Source organism: Xyrauchen texanus, chromosome 5 (assembly GCF_025860055.1).
Source record: "Xyrauchen texanus isolate HMW12.3.18 chromosome 5, RBS_HiC_50CHRs, whole genome shotgun sequence".
Lineage (NCBI taxonomy): Eukaryota > Metazoa > Chordata > Actinopteri > Cypriniformes > Catostomidae > Xyrauchen > Xyrauchen texanus.
In genome coordinates this window covers 19393959-19420844 of record NC_068280.1, presented here as the reverse complement: position 1 = coordinate 19420844, position 26886 = coordinate 19393959, and the positions used below count along the sequence as shown (strand labels likewise).

At 37.7% G+C, this 26886-nt stretch overlaps 2 protein-coding genes across 2 annotated transcripts in view; one reads left to right on the top strand and one right to left on the bottom strand.

Moving 5' to 3' along the window:
- The window catches only part of LOC127644468 (progesterone-induced-blocking factor 1-like), a 35245-nt gene extending 23742 nt beyond the window's left edge, over window positions 1-11503 (bottom strand). Inside the window, exons 1-10 of the mRNA XM_052127660.1 lie at window positions 11442-11503; window positions 10791-11095; window positions 8564-8664; window positions 7854-8052; window positions 6270-6389; window positions 5204-5337; window positions 4826-4934; window positions 3708-3889; window positions 2343-2468; window positions 1855-1953 (exon numbers count right to left, since the gene is read on the bottom strand). Coding sequence (XP_051983620.1) covers window positions 1855-1953; window positions 2343-2468; window positions 3708-3889; window positions 4826-4934; window positions 5204-5337; window positions 6270-6389; window positions 7854-8052; window positions 8564-8664; window positions 10791-11039 — 1319 coding nt within the window. The 5' untranslated portion in view covers window positions 11040-11095; window positions 11442-11503. The remainder of the gene's footprint in view (window positions 1-1854; window positions 1954-2342; window positions 2469-3707; window positions 3890-4825; window positions 4935-5203; window positions 5338-6269; window positions 6390-7853; window positions 8053-8563; window positions 8665-10790; window positions 11096-11441) is intronic.
- A 134-nt stretch (window positions 11504-11637) lies between these two features.
- On the top strand, window positions 11638-23355 carry LOC127644469 (GPALPP motifs-containing protein 1-like). The gene is made up of 8 exons (XM_052127661.1): window positions 11638-11797; window positions 12023-12152; window positions 13339-13467; window positions 14445-14585; window positions 14802-15057; window positions 15319-15483; window positions 15762-15863; window positions 22168-23355. The coding sequence occupies exons 1-8, from the start codon at window positions 11713-11715 to the stop codon at window positions 22384-22386; spliced, it is 1227 nt and encodes a 408-aa protein (XP_051983621.1). The 5' UTR covers window positions 11638-11712; the 3' UTR covers window positions 22387-23355.
- Window positions 23356-26886: the final 3531 nt, after the last annotated feature.

The following is a 26886-nucleotide window of genomic DNA, read 5'->3' as shown; positions in this document are numbered from 1 at the left end:
ACCTAAAAAGGTAGAGATAAGAAAATGGAAAATATAGATAACATTGAGAAAAAGAAAATGATGACAGACAAAGGGATAAATGTGAGAAAGAGAAAATGAAGACAGACAAAGAAAAAGAGAGGGAAATCAAAGAAAGGTAAGGAAAGACAAAAAAAACTAAGAAAACAATAATTTTCACATTATAACAAGTGATAGTTCAGGCCAATATTTGGCTATTATAAGATTATCTGTAGTTGACGGATTAACTTTTTCAATGACCGATGACGACCGAATTCTACATCAGTATTGGAATCAGTCATTAATAAACCCATTTAAAATAGGCTGACCAGATAACTCGTCTAATGCTCATATTGTCATTGCTTCACTGTCACTGTTTAGGTTGTGTACAAGCAGCAGCAGAGCATGTGAAATGCAAATAATGTATGTGTATTGTTAATAATTACAGCTATTAACCAGGAGAACAACAGTCAGCATATTTTAAAATCATGGCTTTGCATGTTTACTTGTCACTCTTGCTCTTGGCAGGCATATTTACAAAGACAACATCTAGTGTTCACAATGCAAAACACTTTCTTTTTTCTGCAGGTAGAGGTTGAAATATGTCTCCCTGCAACTTCTGTCATATCAAGTGCTTATTATTGTACACAAAGATCACAGTTACTGCCATACATCACTACACCCACTTTTACTTACAGTACAGTATGGTCATGTCAGTCATCAGTTCATTCAAAGATTACTTGATTAGGTCTTGGAGGAATCCAGTCAAGCTTGAAAGGTAAGGCTCAGAAAACAAACACTAAAGTCCTATAGTAAGATCATTTCCACTGATCTAAAAACTGCATGCAAAGACTAGTATAAAATTTGTGCCACATCTATTGTGTTATCTGATTATTAACATAAAAAAAAAAACATTTTTAGAATTGTTTCAATATATTCAAGTTAAAGTCTGTACCTTTTTATATGTTAAATTTAGTGCTGTCGGTCAATTAAAATGTTTAAATCACGAGTAATCGCTATTTTTCGTAGTTAATCGAGATAAAACGCAGATTTTGAAAGTGCTGAAATTTAAGTCTAAATATACACATCTCTTGACATTCGTTCCACTGTTGTATACAGAGCGTGCTCTTCCAAGTTCTCGTGTGAATGCGCCATTGTGCTTATGTCACATGACAGCTCTATGATGGGTTGACTGGTAACAGGAAGTCTTTTTTGCAAGTTAATTAAGTTTTAATTATAGATGTTTTTTTAACAGAAACCTGTTGATTTGCTTCAGAAGACATTCATTGATCGACTGAGTCGTGTGGATTACTTTTATGCCTAAATATGCCTTTTGGACCATCAAACAGCCATCAGCTTCATGGCACCCATTCGCTTTTATTGTATAGACATACAGAGCTGAAATATTTTATAAAAATAATTCATTTCGGTTCTGCTGAAGAAGGAAAGGCATATGGGATAGCTTAATATATGGGATGGAGAGAATAATCATTTTTGGGTGAACAAATTCTCAAATGTTTGTGATTCAATTAAACAATTGTGCTGTATCGTGATGTTACATGTCGCGTCATAGCCGATGTACTGTCACATGAATTGTAGTTCCTGGTAATACCCAGCTCAGCTAATTTCAACAGTTCACAACATTTACAAAACTGTCATCATGAGTTCAAAATACCCAGAAGGTAAAGGATTGCCAGCAGCAGGTATAGATTTTACAAGTCTCTGTATGAGTCAAGCACAGTAAGCTGTCATGCTTCTTTCTACTACACAATGACACTAAATTAATGATAGTCAAAAGATCAGTACAGTCAAAGATTATGATAAGTATATGTTCTTGTGATGTGTGTATAAACTCACTGCTCCAGGAGTTGATCATATTTGGCCTGGGCATCTCTTTCTGCATTTAAAGCTCTGTCTTTCTCAATGACAGCATTATCTCGGGTTTCACGAAGGTTTCTGTAAGAATAACAAACAAATACACAGTTGGGTTTGTATTATGCTGAAAAAATACTGCACATTATGTAGCACAGGTTTAGGTTACTGCATAACAGAAGTGCTGGAGAAAGTGTCTTTTGCAGTCTTGTCCTTTGACACTAAGAATGCAGATTATGAATGGTCATTCTTTGTTATTCCTTATATAAACAAAAACCCAAAAAATCCAGTATGTCATTGTCATTTGGTTCTGTGTAAAATACTGTGCTCACTTAAATCAAAATGACTGCACTGACTGAAATGTTCTTAATTTCTGTAACTGGATAACTTTTTCAAATGCAAAACACACCACAGGTTTGGAAAGAACATGATAATTCCCTAGTTTTATTGGTCAGATTAAGGCATTAACTCACCTGTTCTCTCTCTCGTACATCTCTTTAGATGCCCTCTGTAGGCTCTCGATCTCATTACTGGTCTTCAGACGAATGCGCTCCAGTTCATCACGCAGTTTATTTTCATACTCGGTCTTATAGTGATCTCTGGTGGAGGGATGGAATTGTTACATAGTGTTACAATATAATGCTTTAATGATCTTAGAATTTTATTGGATCTTGGATCTCTGTTCGAAATACTAGTATACTGTATTGAGCTTCTCATTACATAATACTAGTGTAAAGTTCCATGAATGCTGGAGTTACTTGACATGGTTCCTCATATAATTTCCAGAGGAAATACCAGTGGCTGCAAGGAAGCAAATTAGTAGTCTTAAAGTTTTCACTAAGCTTAGATGTTTAGGCTTTGCCGCTTTACCATTACTTGCCGTACAGCCATGTGATGGCAAAATACATAAAAATGTAGTTGTGCCTCTTAGACTATGATCTGTTCTGTGCCAGACAGGTTTGTCTCAACAACACAGCGATTAAGAGAAACACTGCAGTTACAGTCAGTGTTGTTGTAGTTCCTGAATGTTGCCTTCATAAATGATTAAATGGATGAAAGAAGGTCAACCATAATGTAGTATGCAAATAGTACAATGATTGTTATAATAGTAGTATGATCGTTAAAGGGATAGTTCACAGAAACTATTCACCCAAGACATTCTTTCTTCTGAACACAAAGATTTGTTTTTTTAATATTTCAACTCTGTAGGTCCATACAACGCAAGTGAATAGTGACTAGAACTTTGAAATCCAAAAAGCATATAACGGCAGCAAAAAATTAATAAATACAACTCCAGCGGTTTAATCCATGTCTTCTAAAGTGATATTATAGGTGTGGCTGAGAAACAGATCAATATTTAAATCTGTTTTACAATAAATTCCCCTCTGTGCTCAGTAGGTGGTGATATGCACGAAGAATGCAAAATGCCAAAAACAAAAGAAGAATGCGAAAGTGAAAGTGCAGATTTATAGTAAAAAAGGACTTAAACTGATCTGTTTCTCAGCTATACCTATTATATCATTTCTGAGGACATGGATTTAACCACTGGAGTCATATGGATTACTTTTATGCTGCCTTTATATGCTTTTTGGACTTTCAAAGTTCTGGCCACCATTCACTTTCACTGTATGCACCTTCAGAGTGGAGATATTCTTCTAAAAAGCTTTGTTTGTGATCAGCAGAAGAAATAAAGTCATTCACATCTGGGATGCCATGAGGGTGAGTAAATGATGAGAGGATTTTCCTTTTTTGTATTTCATATGCATATACAGAAAGGCTCTGTAATAAAGTTAAACACAGAAATGAATGTGAAAAGGAACTACCATCCTCAAACACACCTAGATGCCACATATTTTTCATAGGCGTCTTCTCTCGCCTTCTTGGTGTCCTCAAGCTGAGTCTGCAATCTGTCTAGACGGTCTTCTTGATGAGCACAACGCACATTGAGCTCCATGTTCTGCCTGTTAAGATATTCCTTATCCTTCTGCATCAATGTTACTGACTGCTGAAGAGTGGCTACCTAAAGATGAAGAGAAGAGAGTGGAGAGACAGATGAAGTAAGTGAAAGAGAAAATTAGTGACAGACTGATTTATAGGCTGATTTTAGGGTAAAGGCTGATAAGTGTGCTCACTTGGCCAGTTCCAAAATCTACCACCAGACAGATTGTTCTCCAGATTCTGGCAATTTGAAAAACAGCAGAGCAATAAACAAATGGAGTCCCATGAAACACAAGTTCTTAGGATCTTGTGTAATGTTCGACTGATATGTCAGTGACAAGCAATGATACAGATATCTAGAGATAAGTGTAGCCGATGGCTTATATATACCTGGGCTCAACAATAAGAACGGCCCACTGGCCCGGGGCCACTGTTAGTGTTTTGGGCCCGTTGATGGAATTGTCACTCGCCTAATCAAGCCAGCACTGCGTTGTCACCACATCTTATATTTGTTGATTCATTGATCGTTTTTTTTTTGCCTTCCAAACTTAAACATTTGGATTTCTGTGATGTACAGGTATTGAACACGTTGCAAATTCTGCTGATTTAAAAACAAATATGTCAGCTGACTAACATATATGAGGTTTTGTTGAAATTGAAATTGTGATAGTATTGAATGCATCAGTAGGAATAACCCAATCAGTAATGTTTTGAATCGAATACCATCAATTTCTAAAGAAATCCAAACATTCAATGAAAAATATAAATATTATTTCTGGCACATACCAATGTATTATTTTTTTGTGATTGGCCAGTGAAAGTTTTGTCAGGGCAAGTACAATCTGAACTAATTAGGGGTTGCACGACAATTGATTTTAAATAGTCAAGTCCTTTAGTCAAGTTGAAATCGACTTGTCTTGACATTCCATTCATATTTTAAACAATTTACATCACTTTTTAAAATGCATTATTCAAAATCGGTCTTTGACTAATCTTGTGTGTGCTCAACCCAACTTACCTCTTTAGTTAGTTCATTCCTCTCTTTAGTCATGGCAGTGTGTGTGAGGTCCAGCATCTCTAACTTCTTCCTCAAATCTCTGAGCTCAGTTTCATTCCCATCTCTCTCCCTGAGGGCACAATATTTTTGGACAGCTAGTATTTTTATATATAATACAGTTAAATAAAATACAAGAAAAATATATACAGTATACCTATATCTACCTATCTATCTATCTATACACACACACACACACACACACACACAACCAGAGCTTTAAAGGATTAAACATTAAAAGATCATACATTACTACTTTTTTATACACAAGCAACGTCTATACCATTTAAACAGTGGAGCTGAAGGAGCAATTAAAAGTGGTCAGCAGGACGTTACCCTCACCATTTGATTTTGTCATAGTTCTCTCGTTTGTAGTCTCCTTCCTGAATAAGCTGCTTTGTGTCAGCAAGTTCCAGTGTGAGTCTCTGGCAGCGGATCTCCAGCTCTGAGCGTGCTCTCCTCTCATCCTCATAACTCTGGTTGGATAATGGGAAAGGAGCATTGGACGTTTATAAGAAATAATAATAATGCTTTGAAGAAAGATTTTTCCCATTCATGTAGTAACCGAGTATCTGTTAGAACCAGTGTTGACGGATATTTGGTTTGCATACCAATAATCTTACTAAGGTTTGTACATGATAGAATTATGCAGCTCAACTTGGAAAAAAATATCACGATGAGAGAATTTAAATGTACAACTTTGAGATTTACCATGACTACTATTGTGAGAATCCATTTGGTGTATCACACTAATATTCAATCAAATGAATCTTAAAGTACTATTCCGGGTTTGTGGTATAATATTTGTGGCATAATACTGATTACCTCAAAACTTCAGTTTGACTTGCCCCTCAGGTTTCCAGTGAGACACTTACAATGGAAGAGAAAGGGGTAAATTCATAGACATTAAAATACTCAGTTTCAAAAGTATAGCCTCAAGTCGTAAGCAATAAGTGTGTTAACATGATTTTAGTGTGATAAAGCAATTACTAACCTTTTCTGTGTTAAGTTATAGCAAATTTTTTAAGTTATTGCCATGACGACATACTGTCAACAAAACCTAAGACCCTAAAATGGCTGTAAATAACTTATTTAAATAAATGTACAGCTCAAATTATACGTGAGTTTTAACAGAAGAATTAATTTAATTGCTTTTATACAATTATAAGCTTCACATTTTTTGTCTTTAAAGCCTCCCAAATTTGGCCCCATTCAATTCCATTGTAAGTGTCTCACTGTAACCTCGATTTTTGCTTTTGTTTTTAAGAAAAGTACGAACGAGTAGAAATATTTTTTTTGTGGTAATCAACATTCTGTCACAAATGCTGTCGATTGAGGTTAACTTGTATCAAACCCAGTATATTCCTTTAATACATGGTATTGGGAAGAAGTGCATGATTGTTCACACCTCCATTAATGATCTTATTTGGTTGCGGTGGCTTTCCAGATCCTCAGTCAGGTTGGTCTTTTTCACCTGTAGCTCAGTCACAAGCATCCTCAGAGGGTTCACAACCTCATAGAACTGAACCTACATCAAGAAAACATGTACAAACACAAATAATATACACTACCAATCAAAAGTTTGGACACGCTCAAGTCAATTTTTTTCCTTGAGATCTAAAGCAGAGGTGCCCAAAATTTTTCCTTCAAACAGCCAAAAATCTAACATGATTGAGGGCTGTGGGTCAAATGGAAATGTTGCATTATATCAAACTGTATTAAATACAAATATAAAAGTTGCCCTTTCTTCCCTTTTTATGATTTTATAATATTAAAAACAAAACATTACCCTGAAATCTGCTTAACTAATGCAATGGAGAGCTGCGTCAATGGCATTTTTCCCCTTTTATCATATGTGACAATGTGAGCCAAATCAAAGGTCATCATGGGCCAACTTTGTTTGGGCATCTCTGATCTACAGGCTATGCTTAAACGGTTGAAATTAGTTTTGTAGACAAACATAAATTGTGCCTACTTATTTCTTAACAAATCTTTTTTGTTAAATGGAAGAGTTGGAATGGGTTGTGAAAAGCATCCAAATTATTTTGGGAATTATTTTAAAACTGTTCAAAAAGCACCCCAGGTCAAAACCTCAAACATGGTTGAGAGAATGCCCAGAGTGTGCAGAGTTTTAATCTAAAAGATGGCTTTTGAACGTTTCATTCAACTTGGAAAGTTGAAATTTCGAACATCCTATTAGGAAAAATGCTCCTTGAAGTCAGATTCCAACTTAGAAATTCAACTCCAATTTCGCCGAGATGCAGGTACGTGACATCACGCAAACATGACTGCATGCAGGGAGATGTACAAAGTCAGTTTTAAATCACTCTGAGGCAGGGCGGAGGACGGGACTGGGGTGTAGGATCACGACCCGGCCCTGCCCTCCCACATTCTTTTATTAAATAATATCATCAGTGAGTCAATCTTCCTGCATTATATGATAATAAAACCAGTTTAGCAGAGATGGGTGTTCAAAATATGGTGAATTATTCTGTCTTTTGATAATCGTACACCTGTAGCACAAATGCTAGTACTGCAGCAGTTTATCAATTTGGTTGCTAGGAGATGTTTCTGGTGACAGTCAAACAACTGCTAAGATAAAGGGAGTGAAGCAAGTTTTGTTTGCTTAAATGTCATCTTCAGAACTTTGGGCACTGGAATGCCTTTACTGTTGGAGATTAAAGATTTTCCCACATCAGACTTTGATTGGAACACAGCATGATTTGAAAATGTTGAAATATAAGAGAGCTTTAATTTGTTTAACATTTTTGGTTACTGCATAAATATGGGTGTTATTTCAAAGTTCTTAACTTCACAATTATTTTATATTGCAGTAAGTTGTAAGAATAAAGAATGAGTGGGGCGTGTCCAAATCTTTGACTGGTAGTATGCTTAAGAATCTCTTGGGCTTCCTGTTCACTAGTTAAGGTAAGGCTTGTTGAGTACATCTGAAAAAACGTAATTTCCAAATCAAGCTATATTCATTGCTCACTGCCACATATTCAGGGATGGAGAGTCTGTCCTCAGGGAGTTCCTTCAGCTCGCCGTACTTCTGCTCAGACAGCTCCAGGTCCCTCAGACTCCTGCGGAGGTCCCCTGCTCGTTCACACAACTGATGGTTTGTCTCTTCCAGCTGCTTCTGTCTGAGCATAATGGTGTCCATCTCCTGCTTCCTCAGGGCTTGTTGCTTCCTGTATAACAGACATAATCAGAAGCCAAATTTAAAGAGTTTTATACAGCAAGTGTTGATCCTGCATCTGATGTACTTGCTCACCAGCTCAGTGGTCAATAATAACAGCCTGATCAAGGCTAAAACAAATAATAATAATAATAATAATAATTTACAGATGGCATTGTAGAAATTACCTAATTACATTCAAAGTTTCCAGTTACAGGGGGGTTACCGAGATAGTGAGTAGTATTCGGCTGATCATGTAAACCTCATCTCAACATGTTGGCCACATAATACCTTCTCTCATGTAGAATTAAACAGATTTTATAAGGCCACTGATATGCCTGGAGACTTCATCTTGTGTGAGTGTACATCATTTTAAACATATTTGTCAAAAATACTATTCATTTCTTTATGTGAAGGGCTTTTCAAAGAGGAAAATATTTCTGAGTGCACCTTTGTCCACACTGTTGCATCACAGTTTGGAATGCTCCAAGGTTTTTTGTCTATCTAACTGTATGACAACTGACCTGTTTTCATCCTGCTGCAGTTTGAGCTGGCTGTCCAGACGCAGAGCGAGCAGCTGTTTCTGATGGATAGCATCATTCAGCCTTTCTTCCAGCTCTTCTATCTAGAATTGAATGTGCAAAACAATCATTTGAACAACCACAAAACAAAAATACTTGTCATACTTATAAATACTTAAATACATTTCAAGACTGCTTTTAAATGTAATTGAGCAAAATTGTTAAGACACTGTTACTATGCCATGGGTTTTCACAATTCAAACCAAGGACCCCCAAATATCATGATCCATATGAAGGGAACCCCTTGCTAAAATATAAAGGCTGGTATACAGTTTATTTAATGTGTAAAAACTCATTTACCATATTCTATGTATTATAAAGTAATTTTTTGTGAAATTAAATAATTGCTATTTATTTTATCATTTTAATTAAGGATAATAAAATATATGGAAAATATTTACTTTAAATATGCCTTTTTTTATCATTTTAAAATGTTCCTTAAGGTTCACTTTGAATATTACTAAATTGTTTTGCACAAAAAACCCCCAGTAATTTATTTGTAAAACATGATCATTTTCCACCCTTATTCTGAACCTCTGTCAGAAATGCTTGGCTTTGGTGCTGCTTCTCCTTTAAGACTTGATAGTAAACGCCCAAAGTTAAGATTGGCTCTCTGCACTTAACTGAACTGCTCTCTCCTTGCTATCTCAATGCTCAACGTTACTGGGCAGGCCACAGAAGTTATTAAAGGCAAAGTAGGCATTGATGTGTTGTTGTGGAGGCGGTCAGATGCAAATGTCTATCACAATGTGGAGGAAATAGAGATCGAGTTGTTTCTGCAGCTTGGTTTCAACAAATGTTTATTTTGTAGTGAGGATGAAGTTTTGAATTCTGAAACGTATGTTTTTAAAAGTATGCTTTTATAGTACAATGACTATATGTCAAAAGATCAAGGAAAAATTTATTCTTCATGGCATGAACCCTTTATGTGGACAGCGTATCTTTTTTTACCCACAAATTCATGAAACATTTCTAAACGTTTAGTTAAATTCTGTGTCAATATATAGTATATTTTTCAATATTCTAGTATGTTTTTATATATCATTCAATATTCTAGTATGTTTCTTATATATCAAAATACTTATGAGTTTCCAGGCCTTAGTGTGACCCAGGAGAGAGCATATGAGGTTACTAAAAGTGTTGATGCTGCAGAGAACACAGAGAATGGTTGATATCCTTGAACAACAGGTGTATACCTTAAAACCCATGCATTTCTGTTAATTAGCAGCATTCTGACATATATCCTTGATGTATTTCTTAGATATCTCTTGTATGATATGTCTCTGGCATGGTGTTTTGCCTTGATGAGTTAAATATCTTTGGAGCTTGTATTTTCTTTCATTAATCAAATGATAATGTGAAGGAACAAACAAGGCCGCCTCATTATAAGGGTTTGCTGAAATGTGAGTGAAAAGTAAAAGGTATATGGTGAGGACCAGGCTGTTTGTCTCTTACACAAATGTTTCTAGGTTGAAGTGTTCTTACCATGAACTATGACATATGTCCAAATTACCAATTACCAGCTGATGTATGTTTTTTTTTAAATAGATAGGTGGGAGATTTTCCACCAATATTTAATTAACGAAGGAAATAAAACATATTGGTGGCGAGAGAAAGAGACAAGGGCAATAATCCCATTGGTCAGAGATAGTGGGCAACAAGATAACAAAAAGGTATAGAACGGAGAACTTAGGATAATGGGTCAGAACAGACAGCTGACTGGTCTCATGTTTGTTGGTGTTCAATAAACAACTTTCGCATCTGGAACTCAAGACTCCGAGAGTTTTCTTACAACTTAGAAAGATTCATCGTGATTTTCCACGACAAGTTCATCTGTGTAGCACTTTTCACAACAAATGTTTCCTACTTTTATATACGTTTCACAGAGTATATTACTTTACAAACCCCAATGAGCAAGCTAAAGTTGGCAAAGGCAAGAAAAAACTTCCTAGAAAGATACAAACTCGTCTGGAATGTATATTGCAATGAAAGAGAGATAAGACTTAGAAATGAATAAAATAAAAACAAATCATAAAACTATATGTAGATGTTTTTAAATAATCATTAAAAAATCATGTTTTTCACATTTTACAATTTTTCCCCCTGACATTTTCTGCAGATCCCCTTGTACATGTACCTGGTACCATTTTGAAAACCATACAACATTTACCTTGGTCAGGTGGTCCATTTTAAGGTTGTCTATGAGCAGATTTTTCTGTGACAGCTCTATCTTTAGTTTTTGAATGTTATGGAGCAGCTCTTTTCTTTCCAGGAGCTGTTTTGTGACCTTCCCTGCGCCATCTTTCTCATCCGAGGACGAGATGTCCTCTGTAGGGACTGTTGTCTCTAGACTGAAGTCCTCAGACTCGATAGAGCTGGAGATGTTTGCTGTAGGGTCCTTCTGCTTCTTGGGTGGCATCTTGACAGTTATACACGACGAGGCTCCTGTTAAACTTTATCATGTGAGACCATCATCTAATGCAGAACAGAAGACATATTCTCAGCAATTTCGAATCATCATGGTTCCATTTGTCTTCAGTCATGAGTAGTGCAAAAGGAAGTCAAGCGTCAGGAAAAAAGCTCAAGGTCTCAAGGACACGAGAGGCATTAACGGATAAGCTCTTACATTCACTGGTAAGCGATAATAGCTGGAAAACAGCAGGAAGCCCATATATTTATTTAGCCTAACTACTTGCTAGTAAATAACCTCTTGACAACAACATCCTGACAAAGTGTAAATTCATGTAATTATTTAAACTTGAATGTATCTTAAGGAAAAAACAACGGATTATTAATTAAAACGGGAACCGATTTTTCTCACCGACTGTTTAAGCGTCCCGCCCGCCCATGGGAACAACAACGGATGACAACAAACAATTGAAGTTTGCGTTAAAGAGCGTCTCCGAAGGACACCGGGTTGTGATGGGAAAGTAAAGTGCCACCTATAGGAAACCGCATGAATAAGACTCTTGTTTTGAAATTTAACCCAAAATTTACGACCGGAAATACGTGAATTGTTTTAAAAAGTCGTGGCATGTTTCTCATTTTGTGAACGAATTAATGTCTGTTTTATTTTGTATGATAATTTAGCGATGTCGAACCGAAACATAAATGGACCCGCTTTGCCACCGACGATAGGAAAAAGCAAAAGTGATATTTCGGATGAAGAAGGCGATAGTATGTTTACACATACACGTTGTGTTTGCGCTTTTTGAACGGCAAATATTACATTTCTGTTCGCTCCGTATTTGCATAATCATTAACAAAACTGTAAAATATTTTTTTTACTTTGATTTTTGCAAATAGATTGTTTTTCTTTTATTTATTTTTTTCTTCGCAAACGGTTTGGCCATTCTGGCGTTGAGTTTTGACTAAATAAAATATGCTTAACCTTGTCTCCAGTCATAGGTCCAGCTTTGCCTCCACTGTATAAAGCTGTAGACTTCTCCAGTTCATGTGAGGACAGTGATCAAGAAGAAGTCGTGTTTAAGAGGGCCAAATACTCATCATCAAGGAACCGTTCTTCTTCAAAGTATGATAATTTATGTTTTCAAAATGCAACATTTCAACTATTTCATAGTTAATGAAGTGTTTGGGATGTCACTTTAATAATGTCCTAATAACTAACAAATAATATATACACTGGCAGCCAAAGGTTTGGAATAATGTACAGATTTTGCTCTTATGGAAAGAAATTGGTACTTGTATCCACCAAAGTGGCATTCAACTGATCACAATGTATAGTCAGAACTTTCAAAACTTTTTATTTTTAATAAAAATTTTTTTAAAAAGTTCAGACTTTCTTAAACTACTTCAAAGAGTTCTCATAAAAAAATCCTCCACATGCAGCAATGACAGCTTTGCAGATCCTTGGCATTCGAGCTATCAGTTTGTCTAGATACTCTGGTGACATTTCACCCAATGCTTCCTGTAGCATTTGCCATATATTTGGCTGTCATGTCGGGCACTTCCTTGCAGTCTAGCTGATCCCACAAAAACTCAATGGGGTTAAGATCCATAACACTCTTTTCCAATTATCTGTTGTCCAATGTCAGTGTTTCTTAGCCCACTCTTAACCATTCCTTTTTGTTTTTCTGTTTCAAAAGTGGCTTTATTCTTTGCAATTCTTCCCATAAGGCCTGCACTCCTGAGCCTTCTCTTTACTGCTGTACATGAAACTGGTGTTGAGCGGGTAGAATTCAGTGAAACTGTAAACTGAGGACATGCCAGGCATCTATTTCTCAAACTAGAGACTCTGATGTACTTCTCATGTTTAGTTGTACTGTACATCTGGCCTTCTACATATATTTCTGTTGTTTGGCAATTCCACACATCATATAGCCTTCATTCCTCAAAACAATGATTGAATGACGTTTCTAGAGAAAGACATTTCTTTTTTTAATATAATGCAAGTGATTTTCTAGTACCAAATTAGCAATTTAGCTTGATTACTCAAGGATTAGGTGTTGGAGTTCTGCTTCTGGAAATGTGGCATGTCTAGATTTGATCAAAAATGACTTTTACATTAGTAATGTTCTGACTATACTTTGTGATCTCATATATATATATATATATATATATATATATATATATATATATATATATATATATATATATATATATATATATATATAATTAAAACTGGAATAACTACTTGCCATATGGTTTCATTCATGTTGTGTAAAAAAGCACTCACGTGTACTTTTATGCCCCTTTAGCAGCAGCAGGGGCTTCTTGGAAGAAGAGATGGATACAAAGCAAACTGTAAAGGATGATAAGGATGATGGTGGTTTCTTTGGTCCAGCTCTGCCACCGGGATATCAAAAGCAAGACAGGTCACCAGAACGGTAACAAGCATTTCCCCATAGGTATAGGATTAAAGGGATAGTTCACCCAAAAATGAAAATCCTCTCCCCATTTACTCACCTTCATACCATGCAAACACAAACAAAGGTTTTTAGAAGAATATCTCAGCTCTCTAGGTCCACACAATGCAAGTGAATGGTGGCCAGAACTTTGAAGGTCCAAAAAGAAAATAAAGGTGGCATGTAATCCACATGACTCCAATGTTTAAATCCATGTCTTCAGAAATTATAAGAATAAGTGTAGTTGAGAAACAGATCAATATTTATGTCCTTTTTACTACACATCTCTTCTTTCACATTCTTCTTCTTTTGTTTTTGGCGAATTGGGTTCTTTGTTCATATCGCCACCTACTGGGCAGGTAGGAGAATTTATAGTAAAAAATGACTTAAATATTGATCTGTCTCTCACCCAGACCTATCATATCACTTCAAAAGACATGGATTTAATCACTGGTTAAATCCACTTTTATGCTGCTTTTATACTGCCAACTGCATTGTATTGGCCTACAAATGAGTGTGAGTGGTGGTGGTGTAGTGGGCTAAAGCACATAACTGTTAATCAGAAGGTCGCTAGTTCGATTGTGTCCTTGAGCAAGGCATTTAACTCCAGGTTGCTCTGGGGGATTGTCCCTGTAATAAGTGCACTGTAAATCGCTTTGGATAAAAGTGTCTGCGAAATGCGTAAATGTACAAATCAGAGATTTTCTTCTTAAAATCTGTGTTTGTGTTCAGTAGAAGAAGGTCATTCACATATGGGATGGCATGAGTAAATCATGAGAATTTTCATTTTTGTGTGAACTATCCCTGTAAGTAAAAGTGTTTAAATGATTTTAAGGACAGTCCTCTAATGTATCAAGTCCAAATTAATAGTACACAGTAGTTATAATATCCCATATTGCTTTTTTTAATCCTGCATACAAATCTAAACCTTAGATTAAATAAATATGTTTCTTTTCAAGGCCACTTGTACTAGGACCTGCGCTCCCTCCGGGATTTAGAGGACAAGATGAAGATGAAGGTGGGGCAAAAGATAATACCAGAGGATTTTTAGGGCCAGCTCTACCCCCAGGATATCAAAAGCAAAAGGGATCACCTGAACGGTAACAGGAATTGTGCCATTGATGTATGCATTAACTGCATGCATTGATATAATTTCAAAGCTCCCATAAGGAAGATATATATTCATAGCAAGATTAACATTATTGTGTTGAGGTGGTAGTATCACGCATTGCCATATTTAATTAGATTTTTACATCAAAATATAAACTTTGATTGAATTTAAACAACATTGTTGTTGTTTTGTTTTTTATCTTCAGGCTATCTGTTGTAGGATCTGCACTCCCTCTAGACTTTAAAAGACGAGATGACGATGAAGAGGGAGAACATTTTGATGCCAGAGGAGTTTTAGGACCAGCTCTGCCGCCAGGTTATAAGCCAGAGATGTCAAGCAGTGAAGAGGAGGATGATAATGTCATTGGACCCATGCCAGCAATAGGGGCAGCCCAGGATTCTGTGGCATTGGACTTTGAACGAAGAGCTCAAAAGATGAAAGACAAACTTACAGGAGTAGATGTAAGTGTGTTTTATGTCCTTTGAGTATTTGTGTAACTCATGCAACTTGTACTTTGAACAGATTTTATTTGTAGCATATTATTTTTGTTCACCACACACCAAAATATATTTTTGCTCTCCTAACCCGTTTGTTATTTTAATAATAGTAATATCTAAAGCCATGTACTGTATGTATATTTAAAACTTTCAGAAAACTTTTTATTAAGGTGATGACTCCTTATTAGCAATTAAACATAATGAGACTGAACAATCTCGTTTTAGACTGGCCCAGCAGTGCTTGCCAGAGAGAGCTGGATGACAGAGTTGCCTCCAGAGTTGCAGCATGTGGGCTTGGGTGCACGTACTTTTAAGAAAAGATCAGGCCCAGAGAACAAAGACCGCACAATCTGGACTGACACTCCTGCTGACCGTGAGCGAAAAGTCAGGGTGAGTTTGCAAAAATAGTGATGGAGTTCAAATGTAAAATGTGTAGATGTAATGTGTAGCATCCTGGACAAATTATTTACCAGTGATGTCATATGTGATCGTTACAGGTAGTGGAGTGCTGTCCAGCATTAGAATGATTAGATATCTCTGGATTAGTGTTCTCTGCAAAGGTTTAAATGACACAAGCTTCTTTTTACATTGGGTTTTGTAAGAAAGGGAGATTAGAGATTGTTTGGAAGTTCCCTTCTTGTTTTATTTGTATTTATTTTTTTCCTTAGGAGCGACTAGAGGCTAAGGAAAAGGGTGAATCTCCCAAGGATGATGCTCCTCGCCCCTCTCAGAAAGAACTTGAGATGGCTGAAAAAGTTTCAAAATATAATGTAAGTTATTTTCAGCAAACTGCATCTTTCAGTATCAGAATCAAAATTAGCTTTATTGCCAAGTATGCTTACACACACACACACACACATATAATTTGTCATGGTGACAGAAGTTTCCAGTGCAAAGAGAATGCAACCATATATACATGCATACAAACATATACATTTAAAAATATAGTGACAAAAAAAAGAGATCAATAAAGATAAATATACAATAGAGCAATAATGTTGTTCTAATATTTTATGTACAGATATACAGTTATGTGCAGGTGATGTATTGAAGAAGAGGTAGGATGTGGTAAAAAAATTTTTTTGTGTATATATATATATATATATATATATATATATATACACACACACACACACACACACACAGGATTGTACAACATGGTTGTATTGACAAAAAGGAAAGTATTTGGGGGCAAATTTAACTGTTCATGAGGTGGATGGCCTGAGGGAAAAAAACTGTTCCTGTGCCTTGCTGTTCTGGTGCTCAGTGCATTGTAGCGCCGGGCAGAAGGGCAACATTTTGAAAAGAAAGTGTGATTGGTGATTGGGGTCAAAAGTGATTTTACCAGCTCTTTTCTTCACTCTGGATGTGTACAGTTCTAATAGGGTTGGTAGAGGAGTGCCAATAATCCTTTCAGCAGTCCAAAATATCCTTTGAATTCTTCTGATGACTGACTTGGTTGCTGAACCAAACCTGACAGTTATAGAAGTGCAGAGGACAGACTCAATAGCTCTTGAGTAGTACTGTATCAGCAGTGCCTGTGGCAGGTTGAACTTCTTCAGCTGGAAAAGGAAGTACAACCTTTGCTGGGCCTTTTTCAAAATTGAGTTTATGAGGGTCTCCCACTTCAGGTCCTGTGTGATGTAGTGCCCAGGAACCTGAATGACTCCACTTCTGTCACAGTGCTGTTTAGAATGATGAGCAGGGTTAATGTTGTGGTGTTCCTTCTAAAATCAACTATCATCTCTACTGTTTTAAGCATGTTCAGCTCCTGGTTGTTTTGACTGTACCAGACAGCGAGCTGTTCAACCTCCCTTCGTTATGCAAACTCATCGTTATTTTGGATGAGGCAGATGACTGTAGAGTCGTCTGTGAACTTCAGGAGCTTAATAGAGGGTTCCTTGGCAGTGCAGTTGTTTGTTTAGAGGGAGAAGAGTAGTAATGAGAGTGCACATCCCTGGGGATGTACATTGTACATGTGCTGGAGGTGAATTTCCCAATTCTCATTAGCTGCTGCCTGTCTATCCGAAAGATGGTTATCCATTGACAGATAGAGGTGGGAACCAGAGAGCTGGGTTAATTTACTCCATAGGAGAGCAGGGTTGATGGTGTTAAAAGCCGAACTGAAGTCAACAAATAGTATCCTTGCGTAAGTCCCCGGTCTATCTAGATGTTCAAGTATGTAATGCAGTCTCATATTGACTGCATCATCCACACACCTGTTAGCTGGATAAGCAAACTGCAGGGGATCCAGAAGGAGTTCAGTGATGTCCCTCAGGTGGGCCAACACAGGTCTCTCAAAGGACTTCATGACCACAGATATCACAGCAACGGGTCTGTAGTAATTAAATCTTGTAATTTTGGGTTTCTTTGGGATGGAGATGATGGTGGATGGTTGGAGAAGGTGTAAATGTTTGTGTGATGCGAAGGTCAGAGCGGGTGTGGGAAGTGAGACTGGTCTTTTCAAATCTACAGTAAAACACTTTCAGATCATCAGCCAGTTGTTGATTCCCTACAAAGTTGGGCGATAGTGTCTTGTAGTTGGTAATATCCTTCATGCCTCTCCACACTTATGCAGGGCCGTTAGCTGAGAACTTGTTTTCAGCTTTTCTGAATAGCTTCTTTTAGCCACTGTAATCTCTTTTGACATTGTGTTTTTGGCCTTATTGTATAAGATTTTATCCCCACTTCTATAAGCATCCTTTTTGGCCTAACAAAGCTGCCTGAGTTTCTGTAAACCAGGATTTGTCATTTTTGCATGTTAGATAAGTCCATGTAGGAATGCACGTATCTTCACAGAAACTGATGTATGATGTCACAGTAGCTGTGAGCTCGTCCAGGTCAGTGGATGCAGCCTCAATAACATTCCAATCAGTGCAGTGAAAACAGGCTTGTAGTTCCAGCTCTGCTTCATTGGTCTTCTTACTTTTACAGTCCTAACAACAGGTTTAGCTGATTTTAGTTTCTGCCTGTAGATTGGAAGAAGATGAACTAGATAGTGATCTGAGAGCCCCAAAGCTGCTTGAGGGACAGAGCGATATGCAACTATTAAAGGGCGGATGGCGGGGCCAGGTCATGATTCTGCACACCCTGCCCCTAATCAGGCTGATCAAGCCTGAGGGGGATAAAGGCAATCGGAGATGGCAGTGCGAAGGACAGTGTTACGGGGCTTCATCAGCCTAATTAGGGGCTGTATGTGTGGAATCACGACCCGGCCCCACCCTCCGCCCTGCCACAGCATGCTTTATTGTTGTGTAGCAATGATCCAATGTATTTCTGTCTCTCGTGGGGCATGTAATGTGCTGTCTGTATTTTGGCAGTTCATAGGTGAGGTTGGCTCTGTTAAAATCTCCAATAAGTAAATAAGTGAGTCTGGGTATTGTAGCTCTATGTCTGATCAGACAGCTGTTGCAGTGCTGTGCTCACACACACTTGTGGAGGAATGGAAACACTCACAAGAATACACTCCCATGGTAAGTAGAAAGGTTTGCACATCTACTTTGTAACAATGCACATCAGCATTGTTACATCTGTACACCAACATTAGTTGATGTAAAAACACATTGCACCACCTCTTGTTTTCCCCGTTAACTCTACGGTGTGATCTGCTCTGAACAGCTGGAAGCCCAGTAGATGTAATGCACTGTCCAGAATGGCTTCACTCAGCCAAGTTTCCATGAAGCACAATGCAGCAGAATTCGCAAAGTCCTTATTTTTGCGGGTTTGGAGAATTTGTCCATTCTGTTAGGAAGAGAGCAGAGATTTGTGTGACTTGTGTGAACGAATCGCTTACTGACCTTGTCTGTGTTATAGTATGTGTTAAGTCTTTTCACTTAAATGTCATCATAAACAAATAATACTAGTAACCTGATTGTATGATATGATGAAGAATACCAGAATGGGTTTGTTTACATGGAGCAAGTTGGTAACACATAATCAAAAGTTCATTTACCTAGAAAAATATTACCACTTTGAAAAGGATGATTTAAAAATGTATTACTGAATTATTCATACAAGTGCTTAAGCAACAATATGAGCATTTCTGCTTTTCAACCCTCTGGAACAGTCACCATTTACATCTATTTTAAGTATATTTCTATAAAAACTGATGGACAAGTCGAGATTATTTTCTGTGGTAATCAATGTTTAGTAATGCAAATTTAGGTGATCAAGTTTCAGCCATAGTCGTAAAAAACTAGGGTACATAAAAAAGTGTAATAAAAGGGGTGTAAAAAGGTAGGCGGTTGGAAGGCAGGAAGAGGGTGAAGGATGAGAGTGGGTCAAGTGCAACAATTCACTCTCTCACAATAGAGATGGCTGAACATCAAAATGTGAGATGGAAAATAAGAGTTTTGGGGTGTTTTGCTGTATATCAATTTTGTGACATACGTATGAATGTGAGAAGAGTGAAGCTGATAGAACAGTTTGCAAATCAAAGGTTCATACATTTGAGAATGAGTTGAAAGCAGAATTTATATAAATTCATAGATATTTATTCTATTAGATATTTATACAAGGAATATTTCATGTTAAAACAAGTTAAACTCTATTGACAGTGTTGTGGAATAATGCAGATTACCACAGAAAGTAATTTAGACATCCCTCTTTTTCTAAAGGAAATAAAATCTGTAAAGCCCTGTACACACATGCAGTGACTTTATTGCTTGATGTCGCTAGTCTATGAAGTCGCCAGTGGACTTTCCTACTCCTCGTCTGGCATATCTTTTGAAAATATGATCAGAGATGAGATACAGTTGAAGTAAAAAAATAAGCCAGACTGCAGTTTGCAAGTGCACACGGGGACAAAGATCATACTTTTTGGAGAAATGTCCTCTGGTCTGATGAAACAAATATTGAACCATTTGGCCATAATGACCATCGTTATGTTTGGCGGAAAAGGGTGAGGCTCGCAAGCCGAAGAACACCAACCCAACCGTGAAGCATTGGGGTGGCAGCATCATGTTATGGGGGTGCTTTACTGCAGGAGTGACTGGTGCACTTCACAAAATAGATGGCATCATGAGGAAGGAAAATTATGTGGATATATATTGAAGCAACATCTCAAAAAATGAGCCAGGAAGTTGAAGCTTGGTCGCAAATTGGTCTTCCAAATGGACAATGACCCCAAGCATACCTCCACAGTTGTGGCAAAATGGCTTAAGGACAACAAAGTCAAAGTACAGGAGTGGCCAATACAAAGCCCTGACCTCAATCCAATAGACAATGTTTGGGCAGAACTGAAAAAGTGTGTGCAAGCAAGGAGGCCTACAAACCTAACTCAGTTACACCAGTTCTGTTTGGAGGAATTAGCCAAAATGTCAGCAGCTTATTGTGAAAAGCTTTTGAAAGGCTACCCAAAATGTCTGATCCAAGTTAAACTTTAAAGGCAATGCTACCAAATACTAACAAAGTGTATGTAAACTTCTGACCCACTGTGAATGTGATGAAAGAAAGAAAAGCTGAAATAAATAATTCTCTCTGCTATTATTCTGACATTTCACATTCTTAAAATAAAGGTAACGTGAGCTCTGCTGACATGTCTTCTATTGGTTGTCGCTGCTAAAAGTCGCTCCTCCTATGCATAAAGTTCAACTTTTCTCAACTTTGTCGTGATGCTCGCCACACTCACATCTAATTGCCAGAGCTCACTGTCAATCGTGTCACTGGAAGTCGCCAACTCTCATTGAAAATGAATGAGGTCTAGTCGCTTTGTCGCTAGAAGTCACTGCATGGGTGCATGGGGTTTAAAGGATTAGTTCACCCAAAAATGAAAGTTCAGCCATTGTTTACTCACCCCTGTGTTGTTATAACCCCAAATGACTTTATTTTTCTTAACCAAGAAATTTTGAAATAATTGTGTGCTCAGCGATGTCATACAATGGAAGTTTATGGTGACCACCTTTTCAAGCTTCAAAAGGACACAAAAGTATAATTCAGACGTCTAATAAATTATTCTATGAGATTATGAAAGTATACAATAAGGTTTGTTGCAAAACAAACCAAAATCTAATGTATTATTTAGTAAAAAAAGTTCACTGCAGAAGAGCAACAGTAGTTACGCAGCATGCGTGAGATGGGGCGTTCAAGCGAAAACTCGTTTTGTTTAGCTTCAACAGGACCGCCAGTGACCTTAACAACAGAACACAACACAGCTGCACACAAATCAGAGAGCAGAATTTACAAACATGTCTGAAGAGATTGTAGAAGAAGAATCAATGCATTTCCATGGTGTCCTCCATCAAACAGAGATACGTCTGAAGGTAGCTACAGTTACACCGTGTCCTACTCAGATGTCAAATAACATGCAATAAAAGTGATCTTTTTAATGTTAACCCGCTGCAACGAGCAACAGGACATTCGGTCGAGCACTTGGTTTCTATGAACTGGTCCAAAATGTGGTGCAAGCGTGAGGTGATTGTCTGTGTTCCACAACTGCTTTCGGGTCCTATAATGTAGAAGTAAGGGCAGCCGGTGGAGTTTCTGGTGCCCCCCCTCGGGTAAGACGGTGCCCCCCTTTGGAAGTTGGTCCCCTATGCAGACTGTGTAATATGCGGATTGGGAGCAGCGGTACTGGGAGCTACCTTCAGCCTCCTCCATCACACCTTTTGATTGAGGAAATTGAAATGCATCTATTTTTCTACTACAAACTCTTCAGACATGTTTGTAAGTTTTGTTCTTTGGTTTGTGTGCAGCTATGTTGTGTTTTCTGTTGTTGATATCGCTGGTGGTCCTGCTGAAACGAAACAAAAAAAAGTTTTTGCTTTTTAAATCAGAACAATGAAATGGCTCAAAAATAAATAAATAACCCGTTGACACTTAACAATAAACATAATGGGTGATATAATTTGTTTTAATCATGTGCAACCTGTACATATATGTTAACATCTAAAAAAAAAAATTTTTTTGGTTTCATGAATCTATAAGATGTAGGGTACAGTCAGAATTGAAAATAGTAGCACCCTCCAATAGTCCCTTCAGATAATTCACACCCTTAGTTTTTTTACATGCAATTGGGAATAAAAACTGACTTGAGAACAAAAATATGAATTTCAAATGCCCTTGTCTTTTTTTTAGGAGTCGAAACGTGGAGAATCTCTCATTAGTATGCACACTAAAAAGATGAAGAGGAAAGCTGAGGAGGATGCCAATAAGCCTGTGGAGAGAAGACCCTTCGACAGAGACGCTGATCTCCAGGTCAATCGCTTTGACGAGGCTCAGAAAAAAGTCTTGCTCAAGAAGTCACAGGAACTGAACACTCGCTTTTCACATAGCAAAGACCGCATGTTCCTATAAGGGACATTAACTAAAGTTATCTAGTGTTGTCAAGGACAACATTTTTAAAGGAAATTGGAATCATCCTCACCATCATCAAACATTATGTACCATTTTGAAAAGTATATGTAAATGCTGGTCTGACCATTCCTTTTATACACTCCTATCTGTTTTAAGAGATATTGCTTTTCTGTAAATGTGTGACTGTTCTGAAACCTGTTTTTATTGATACTTAATAATTAATACTGTGAACTGAAAAAAAACTGCCATTTACTCACTCTCATGACTTAATCAACTCCATGTCGTTTTTTCTTCTTCCGTGGAACACAAAATGGAAATTTTAGGCAGGATGTCAGTTCACTTCACTTTCACTGTAGGTGAAAAATGATGCAATGAAAGCCAATGCTGACTAAGGCTAACATTCTTCCTGACGTATTTTTGTGTTCCACAAAAGAAAGTCATATGTTTAGTGTAGGACAACGTGAGGATAAATGATGGCTCAATTTTCATTTTTGGGTGAATTAGCCGTGACCGACCTGTGTCCAGTGATACCCTAAGATTTTGCTTGCATTATTCCAATGAAGTTAAATATTGCTACTGACAGTTTTATGTTAATGGGTCATATATTGTGTACCAGAGCATACTTATCAGTTCACCGATAGTTTTCAGGAGCAAAAAAATTTAAGGGAGTCATAATTCTTTTCAAAGTATTGTTCATGTTCCCTTATAATTAGCTTCTGTTAAGCAGATTCTGATCAACGTTACCAGTAAAAGTGGGCTGGCTGAAATGTGGTATTAATGCATGTTTCATTGTTTGATATCTGTTCTTATGCTTTTGTAACTAATATGTTAGGATCTGAAACTAAAAAAACATTTTTTTTCACTTGTCAATAAATACTTCTCAAAGCATGTTCACTTTAACCACATTTAGGGTTGCCACCTTGGCCCTGTGAAATTCCTGGACACCTGATCAATGACCGAAAAACATTGCTGGCCATCATAAAATAAATAAAAACATTATTTATGATTGTTTACCCCTTGTGTGATATGGAAATTAACGCATATATATAGAATATAATTCAACCAAACATATAAATCTATATTTCTTAAAAAAATAAAAAAAGGTTTATGTGTTTAATTTCATAACAAATTTCCATCAAATTGAATTGAGTAATCTTTAACTAAATTAGTTTAGTCTAAAAACGTTTTACTTATTTAAAGTATCACAAAATTGAATATAATTGAAAATAAATAAAATTGAAATGCATACATTTTATGTTATGTTGCTATGCATGAAGGTGCACTCAGAAACATTTTGTCTTTGTCAAATTGGACTTACACCTAGTGGCTTTTAAAATAATTTAAAATCAATAGTTTTCAGTTTCAGATGCCATTGTAGAAATTTAGTATTCACAGTCAGCCATGATTACCTTAATCAATGAGTGAATGTGTCAAATAACAGGATGGTTATTGAGATAAAGTGAGTAGTATTCAGCTGTTCATGTGATTCTAACATCCTCAATCTTATGGGAAGACGGAGCGACACAGGGCGGCTGGAGTGGCGTTCCTTCTGAGGAAGGAAAGCCATGACCGCAACGTGCCATGGTCATGTTCTCGCAATGAGAACATGAGCCATCCACAAACGCTGCCTCGGTGTGATCGTTGCCCAGACACACGAGACAGCGCCTGTGGCCGTCAGGAGCGGAAAGCACTCTACTGCATCCAGGAACTACACAGGGGTGGAAGGGCATCTTTATAAAGATGCGTCCTGAAAAGGACATTCAACGGCAGCTGTGTATATGCTCTTTTAGAGAAAATAACTCTTTTAGAGAAATAACTCTTTTAACTGCGCTGTCGAAGTGCCCAGGGGCAAAGCTGCACTGCCGTGCAGAGAAGGAGAAAGCCGCTGATATGCGCCGTAGATCCAACAGCAATCGCTCAGAGATGGGAGGAACAGTGTGTGACTCGCAGCTCGCTGCATACACAACCGGTCGGCTCCGAATAAAATTTCTGAATGAAACAGACGCATTTCCCTCCCTTTATACCGTACCAATTCTGTCTGCCAATTTCTCATTGGCCTTTTCTCATAGTTCAGAGATGCAAAAGGCTCTCAAGAGATACCCTAGTGTCGCTTCTTCGACACAACGTCAAAGTGAGCGACAGACGGGGAACTTGTGTTGAGCGGGTAGAATTCAATGAAGCTGTCAGCTGAGGACATGTTAGGCATCTATTTGTCAAACTAGAGACTCTGATGTACTTATCCTCTTGTTTAGTTGTACATCTGTCCTTCCACATCTCTTTCTGTCCATGTTAGAGCCAGTTGTCCTTTGTCTTTGAAGACTGTAGTGTACACCTTTGTATGAAATCTTCAGTTTATTTGGTAATTTCAAGCATTGTATAGCCGTCACTCCTCAAAACAATGATTGACTGAGTTTCTACAGAGCTATATCTTTTTTGCCATTATTATTATTATTATTATTTGTACCTTTTATAGACCTTAAGACATTCCAGCCAATTGCATACTGTGGCAAGCTTAAATGTTTAGCTTCATTTAACAAACCCAATAGCTTTAAACTGTGTTTGATATAATGGCAAGTGATATTCTAGAACTAAATTAGCATGACTGCTCAAAGATAAGGTGTTGGAGTGATGGTTGCTGGAAATGGGCCCTGTCTAGATTTGATCAAAAACTACTTTTTTCAAATAGAGTTGGTGCTGTTTTTTCATAAGTAATGTTCTGACTATACTTTGTCAGAACATTACTAGTTGAATGCAACTTTGGTGAATTAAAGTACCAGTTTAAACAAAAGAGCAAAATCTGTACATTATTTGTATTATTTGGTTGCCAGTGTACTGTATATGTAACTTTGCAGCAGCTTAAATAACGTCTCAGTTATGTACGTAACCCCAGTTAACTGAGACGAAGGGAATGATACATTGCGTAGCTACGCATATGGGGAGTGCCTTCTTACACTACCTAGTTGAAACCGCTCTACAATAACACCAATATTCTAATATTGGTTATGGTATTTGAGCCCGCATTTTTTGGCGTGAAACTCTGCGCTATAAAAACAGGTGCACAAACACCATTTCCTCAGAATTTCTGACTGAGAACTGTAGTGCAGCTAGCATGCGCAATGTCTCGTTCCCTTCATCTCAGGGAACTGAGGTTAAGTACGTAACCAAGACATTCTCTTAGGACACTTGACATTGCGTAGCTACGCATATGCTGACCAGAATCCCATCATGCCGCACTACATGACATAATTCCCAGAGAGGAAACATGGTGCTGCAGTCTTGTGGGACGGCAACCGACATGAGTATGCTTCAATGAGTGCATACCTCGTGTTGGCCACTCAGTCGGGAACAGAGTTTATTTATATGAATGTGCTTGCGACTTTATGGTAAATTATAACGGCCTGAATGAAGGTGGTTGTGCAAATGATGGGGAGCCTGTACTTAAAGGGAAGGGCATAAGTATATATATGTTTGGATAATGAATAGCAAGTGCTCTAAACAGACAGGACTTGTGAAAAAAGAGACATTACTTCTAGGTTGTAAAACCTTGTGAATGTGTTTTGAGTGTACCATCCTGCTGCAAAACATATGTCTTTCAAGGACACACCATTCTTCCATGCCCATGAGTAGGCCATGCCTCTAGTTGAGTGTGCTTTAACACCAATTGGCACGTCTTACACTGCGACTCATAAGCCAGGATAATAGCCTTTGCTTGGAGATAGACATTCCTTTTGTGTGTCCATACTTGCCAGTTCAGACAGTCCATTTTACTGAGGCCAGAGGCAGCAGTAGTGCGGTCTTAACGGAGAGCATGCGCAGTTCAACATAGTCCAAAGGCTCAAAGGGGGGCAGATATAGTTGTCACATATGCTTTGAGCGTTGATGGGGTGAATCTCGCAGCTAATCGCTCTTGAAGAAATAATAGAATTTCATGTATGGTGCAGTTAACTGGGTCCTTGCCATGTAAGAGACACCAATCAGTGAACACCTTTCATTTTAGTGCAAAGAGGCATCTCGTGGATGGTACTCTGGCCTGTAAAATGGTGTTCATGACTGAACATGTCAGTTCTGGCGTGTGCAGTGCACCCGTTCAAGGGCCACACATGCAGGTTCCACAGCTGGAGCTGGGGATGCCAAATTGTGCCTTGCGCAGAGAGGAGATCCCTCCTCAGTGGTATTTCTCATGGTGAGCTGTACAGCATCTCCATCATTTGCAGAAACCATGGCTGGTTGGGCCATTTCGGCACAACTAATAGAACCGTTTCCTTGTCCTCTTGGATTTTGCATATGACAGAGTGAATAAGGCATAAAGGGGAAAACGCATATTTGCATTTCGCCGGCAATTTGTGTGCCAATACATCCATTCCCAGTTGGGCTTGGGACTTAGAATACCAGAGGCAAATAGATTGATAGGACTTTGAATTGATACGCTGTTCCCTCAAACGCGAATCTCAAAAACATCCTGTGATGTCGTACAATTTGGATATGAATGTATGCATCCTT

Bases quoted from the DNA above. Each gene is read 5' to 3' on its own strand.
- LOC127644469 (XM_052127661.1), top strand. From the start codon at position 11,713: ATGTCGAACCGAAACATAAATGGACCCGCTTTGCCACCGACGATAGGA. The intron at 14,586-14,801 runs GTAACAGGAATT...TTTTATCTTCAG, and splicing joins CAAAAGGGATCACCTGAACG to GCTATCTGTTGTAGGATCTG. The intron at 15,484-15,761 runs GTGAGTTTGCAA...TTTTTTCCTTAG, and splicing joins ACCGTGAGCGAAAAGTCAGG to GAGCGACTAGAGGCTAAGGA.